This window comes from Triticum urartu, chromosome 5A (genome assembly GCF_056163025.1).
Source record: "Triticum urartu cultivar PI428250 chromosome 5A, HENAU_Tu73, whole genome shotgun sequence".
NCBI lineage: Eukaryota > Viridiplantae > Streptophyta > Magnoliopsida > Poales > Poaceae > Triticum > Triticum urartu.
This window is the reverse complement of record NC_141877.1, coordinates 109,554,933-109,561,085: the sequence shown is the minus strand read 5'-3', so window position 1 is coordinate 109,561,085 and position 6,153 is coordinate 109,554,933. Positions and strand designations below refer to the sequence as shown.

At 49.3% G+C, this 6,153-nt stretch overlaps 1 protein-coding gene across 1 annotated transcript; it reads left to right on the top strand.

Moving 5' to 3' along the window:
* The first annotated feature begins 2,128 nt into the window (after positions 1-2,128).
* AS1 (myb-like HTH transcriptional regulator family protein) lies at positions 2,129-5,719 on the top strand. The gene is made up of 2 exons (XM_048672700.2): positions 2,129-2,471; positions 4,308-5,719. The coding sequence occupies exon 2, from the start codon at positions 4,365-4,367 to the stop codon at positions 5,457-5,459; it is 1,095 nt and encodes a 364-aa protein (XP_048528657.1). The 5' UTR covers positions 2,129-2,471; positions 4,308-4,364; the 3' UTR covers positions 5,460-5,719.
* Positions 5,720-6,153: the final 434 nt, after the last annotated feature.

Genomic DNA, 6,153 nt, shown 5'->3' with positions numbered 1-6,153 from the left:
CAGCATCTTCCTGGCACTCTCTACCTGTAAACATGAGTACATGCGGCTCATTTGGAACTTGCTAAGTAGGAGAGCTATAGCAAGCACTCGTACGCCCGCTACAGTGCGTAGAGGGAGAGCGCGGGGCCAAGGCGAGGTCAGGGGTGAGGTCCCATCAATAATACAGGAGGCCCTATGCATGCTTGCAACAGCGCTGTCTATAGCTAGAGATCCCATCATTGTTTTGTCACCACCCAATGGGACCAACGGTTGCGCATATACGCATGCATGGCCAACCTAGCTCCATGATTCGGCGGATCCAAGCTTTTGCCATTCCTCAATCATGCATGTAAAACCATCTTGAATTTTTTGGTGCGATATTTGTTTGTTTCGTAGGGACCCTTCCAACACATGCTTTGCACTCCCTCCTTTTTATTTAGTCCGTGTATTAGCTTTGATCAAAATCAAGCTTTGTAAACTTTGACGAATTTATAAGCAAAAATATTAACACATACAATAACAAATCAATGCCATTACATTCATTATTGAATGTATTTTGACATCATATAGATTTGTTATGATAAATGTTTATATCTTTTTCTATGAATTTGGTCAAATTTTACGAAGTTTGACTTCAGTCAAACCTGACATGCATAGGAAATAAAAACAGAGTGAGTACATACTTTTGTTTCGGTCTTGCCCGGTTATGTCTCAATCGATACTATATTCATAACATCATACATTGAGATTCGTGTAATTTTTCTTTCTTTCTTACATATTGTAGCATTTTGACTGGGACTTGGTTAAATCTCGACCTAGCCATACCGTTTTGTTTAGATAAACTATCGACATCAACCGAAAATTCAGTCGACATGAATTCTTACTCTCATCTTTTCTCTCTTTAATAACGACCGCTCGAATCCATGCAATCCCTATGCATACAACCAACAGCATTTGCTTCTTTTCAGTTGACACAGTCGGTCTCCTCCATCAAAAGTATACCAGCATTAAACAACGAAAAGAGGGTCTCCTGCTTTTGGTCAGGTGATCTTGATTTGTGCTCCATGGAAATGGATCCACTTTAACGATGCCTGGTAGTGATCCTAAAATCTGCCTCAAAAGTGCGTTACAAGGTCACGCAGAGACGCACCGAGCACGCTGCTCCACGGGAACCCTTTTCTCTTCTCTTTTCCTCCACAGCGTTTACTGCTAGGCAACAAGCACATACATGTCGCTGCCATGACACGACGCCACGGGCGCATGCACTGCATGAGATGCCCCCACCCCCACCCCCGCGTCCCCGGAACCGCACGTACCTGCATTTAGACTTTGTTCTTTATGCAACAAATCTAATCGAATTTATATACTTTTTCTAATGATCGGATCCATTTTGGTCAAGCTAAGTTTCTATATTTTTTTCTTTTACATATTTGTGCACCAATGTGTAAAAAACACGTCGTGCAATTAACTCCGAGGATCTGTACGGAATTCTGTTTTTGTTTCTCCGCATGATTATTTTTTTTGGTCGATGTGCTCTGCGGCCGCAGTATATGCATGGGTTTGAGGCACAGTGGAGGAGCCAGTTTTGGGGGCATCGCACAGCCAATTTCCTCAAGGAAAAGTTCCTAACACAGTGAGTGCGCGGCAGCCGTGAGCCGGGCACCAGTAAATTTCATGGCGCGCGAACAAAAGTGAAAGGAAGAGAGGAGGCACGCATCGGCATCTGCATCTGCAAGGAAATGCCACCGCTACAGCCCACAGATGCGGTCGGAAAATTATTTGATTTGAGCCCAGCCAGACCAGAGAGGCTCCATCTGCTGTGGCCATTGTTCCATCTCCTCTCCAACAGTGGAGTGCCTGGCATCTCTCTCCCCTCCCTGCTCCACGGCCACTGTGAAGTCAGCTCGACCAAGCTAAGCTAGAGAGAGAGAGAGAGAGAGAGGGGGGGGGAAGATACACGCACGCACGTCCCCATCTCTCCATGGCTCCATGTGGGAGCGCACATCCATCCATCCATGTCCACTCCACTCCATGTGTGGCTGTGCCTGCATGCATGCATGGTGCTCGCAACTGTGGCCGGCCATGCTAGCGCTAGCGCTCTCGCTTTTCCTGTGTTTGCGTCCGTGTCTATAAATACGGACGCCTCTCCTTTCCACCCATCCCTTTTCCTCCCCCGTCTTTTCCCCTGCGTCCGCCTCGCGTGCCCTAATTTCTCGCTGCCTCCTGTCTCCCTCCTCTCCTTTCCACCCCCACTTCCATATATACGCATACACACTCTGTCTGAACCACCAACAGGCCACAGCACCTCCCTCTCCCTCCCCCGTAGTCACGCTGAGCTGAGCTGGGCTGGGCTGGGCGAAGAGAAAGAATCTTTCGGTTGAGATCTCTCCCCTGGCAATAATTTTGGGCTCTCTCTCTATCTACCAAGTGTTCTTGATTCAGAGGGAGAGGCCAAGAACAGCGCAAGAACAGCATGGTGTAGTGGTGCCTCTGTAAGTCTTCTGCTTCTTCCTCTTCTTCTTTGAGCCAGTTCATCCTGTTCTTCAAGCTGTAGCGGGCGCCTTTGTTCATCTTTCCTGGTTAATTAGCTGGTTATGAAACAATTTTATTTCTGTCCTGCTACTTTTGTTTTGACGACACGGACTGCTGGTCTACTAGTTACACCTTTTTTCATTGTCTGAGATGAGATGTAGAATGGATGGCTAGGAAGTATGGAGTGGGGACTGATGTGCTCTGACCGTTTTAATTTCCTGCATATGTTCTTGGTTCCACTACAAGCTTTCTGGATCTTTACTGCTAGCATGAATGCACTGGTTGCTTGATTCTTTATTGCCTTGTTCCTTTTTGGTTCTCTATTCATTGATGACATGCTAATTGAAGCATAAATAACTACTATTTAGAGTGCTTCCGAGGGTATGAAATGCTTGAAGAAGCATCACTACTTAGAGTGCTTCCGAGGGTATGAAATGCTTGAAGAAGCATCACTGCTTAGAGTGCTTCCGAGAGTACGAAATGTTTCCTTGTATTCTTGGCAAAGGAAAGAGAACCATCCAGCTTCTTTCGTAGGGATTTCCCAAAATTTCCTCCATCATTTCCTCTTGATTGCTTCATGATTATGGCTCCTTGTTTCTCCCTCCATATCCTTTGGAATATTCATGTAGATACAAGAACGATAAGTACAGTAGTAACTAAGAACCTGCTTCATGTTTTTCTTTTTAATCTGAACGACGCTAATACACCAAGTTCCACAGATCTAAGTTTCTTCATATACTACTACCTGCAGTTCATATGAACCCCCACACCGCCATCAGTTTGTCAGTAATAACATGTAAAAGAATGGGACACCTCGCTGATTTATCTGGTTTGAATGTGTGATTTTCTTCCTTTTCATGATTGAATTAGAAGATGAAATGCATAAGCTAAACCAATCTTGAGAATTATAGCTCCCACTAAGTCCGATACTTTGAGAAGTAGGCTACTCTTTGCTCTTATATCATGTTTATAGTTATCCACAACACCTTACCTCCAAAGATCCACCAACTCGTTTGCCTGAATTTTTTTCAGGTTTTTACTGCATTTTTTTTATCTTCTGTTGATTTGATGTTTCACTAATATACGTGAAAAATTAAGATGCTACGCCGAAAAAATCTTAGGTAATTGCATGTCGCTGTATGATTAGCCCTGACTCGATGCCTTTTAGCACGTAATTAGCAATCATCACGTGGGGTTGCAAAAATGGTCCCGGTATCATCACATTGATTTGAATTTGGATTTGCTTCTGTCCCTTGCTCATTCTCTCAGTTTGTTGTTTTCCTTGGGTATGAGGTGGGCATTTCGCCAGATTATGTAGAGTGTCCTTGATTGATATCATCACCCAAGTTAACGCTAGATTGCGACATAGTTCTGGATACAAGACAAGCCTTTGCAGTTGCTCATCACTCGGCTGTACTTAAGGTTTAATTCGTTGTCAATTCCTCTCTATCCCTGGGCTGTGGTGAAAAAATGACTTGAACAATTTTTCGATGCCAAGTTGAAACATGTACGCAGTTGCAAGTCCTGGTAGTAGCAGCGTACCGAGGTGTGCTGCAGATGAGAGTAATGCATCCCTCAACTGAAACCTTATTAATGCCGCAATGAATAAAGCAGCTAAACCACCAGTCATCTCTCTCTCTCTCTCTCTCTCTCTCTCGTTACCTTTTCTTGTCTGAAGATTATCACTGCCGCTGCGCCTTGTACTTTTTGAAGACTACAATCTTTGACTTGCAAGGAGCTAATTTGATTTCTTTTTTCTTTTCCTTCATGGATGGATGATGGGTGGATGGATGCAGAGTGCATTATGAGGAGTGAGGAGGTGGGATGGGCGATGGCCTGTGGTGCAGGTGCGGATGGAGATGAAGGAGAGACAGCGGTGGCGGCCTGAGGAAGACGCCATCCTCCGCTCCTACGTCCGGCAGTATGGCCCCCGCGAGTGGAACCTGGTGGCGCAGCGCATGAACGTGCCCCTCGACCGCGACGCCAAGTCCTGCCTCGAGCGCTGGAAGAACTACCTCCGCCCCGGCATCAAGAAGGGCTCCCTCACCGACGACGAGCAGCGCCTCGTCATCCGCCTCCAGGCCAAGCACGGCAACAAGTGGAAGAAGATCGCCGCCGAGGTGCCCGGCCGCACGGCGAAGCGCCTCGGCAAGTGGTGGGAGGTGTTCAAGGAGAAGCAGCAGCGGGAGATCAGGGACAGCCGGAGGCCGCCCCCCGAGCCCAGCCCCGACGAGAGGGGCAGGTACGAGTGGCTGCTCGAGAACTTCGCCGAGAAGCTCGTCAAGGAGAGGCAGCAGGTGGGAGTGGGCGCCACGCCGCTGCACCACCACCACCTCATGGCGGCTCCCATGCTCCCGCCCTGGATGTCGTCCACCGCCGCCAACGGCGCGCCCGTCTCTCCGGCGCCGCCGTCGCCGTCCGTGACGCTCAGCCTCGCCTCCGCCGTCGTCCCGCCCCCGACCGCCGCGCCGTGGATGCAGCAGCAGCAGCAGATGGCGGAGGACGGCGCCGCGTTCGGGTTCGCCAGGCCGCCACCGGCGCCGGGCATGGTGGCGGATGCTCCTCAGGCAGCGCTGGCAGAGCTGGCCGAGTGCTGCCGGGAGCTGGACGAGGGGCACCGCGCGTGGGCCGCGCACCGGAAAGAGGCCTCGTGGAGGCTGAAGCGCGTGGAGCTGCAGCTGGAGTCGGAGCGCGCGTGCCGGCGGCGCGAGGCCGCGGAGGAGTTCGAGGCCAAGATGCGAGCGCTGTGGGAGGAGCAGGCGGCCGCCGTGGAGCGCCTCGAGGCGGAGTACCGGGAGAAGGTGGCCGGGCTCCGGCGTGATGCCGAGCTCAAGGAGCAGAAGATGGCGGAGCAGTGGGCCGCCAAGCACGCCCGCCTCACCAAGTTCCTCGAGCAGGTCGGCTCGTCGTGCCGCCGCTGGCCGCCCGGCGAGATGAACGGCCGCTGACCGCGCGCCGGCCGCTTTCTTGCACGCGCAGCATCCAAACCTCAAGAAGACGATGGCATCGCATGCTTGTTCGTTGCACAACTTCTTTAGTTTTCTTCTCTTTTATTACAACCGTTGGAAGCTTCACTTCTCACTCTAGTCTAGCTGATCAGAAAATGTAAGCCGTTGCTGCTGCTGCTGCCTTAATTTCACTTCTTTTCGGCCTGTCATTGATCATGCCAATCATCATTTCTTAGCAATAAATAAACATTTGGAAATCATGACAAGTTCAACAAGAAATCATTTGATCGTGGGCATCGAAATGCAACTTCTATGAAAAAGATCCATACGATGTGACCAGGCGGCATGGTAAGCTATCAAACAGAAAAAGTAGTGCAACAAATGATTTCATGGTAAGCTATCAAACAGAAAAAGTAGTGCAACAGGGTGCATTGCTAAGAGAAATTTGGAACCCCATATGTTGGCATCAGCATTCAATCTTACGTTTTTCTCAAGAATACGAAGGTTCATTTAACAAGAAAGGCCACTAACATGATCTGCGGTCACAACCTTGGCTATCCTCATCAGTTTAACGGCGGGAAAATGATTCAAGCCTCTTCTCTTGTTTTACTGGTCTCAGGGCCGGCCCTAGCATCTTAGAGGTCCTTGTGCGAACTTTTGAACTCCACCGGCCATGGGCCCTCGCCTTGGCACG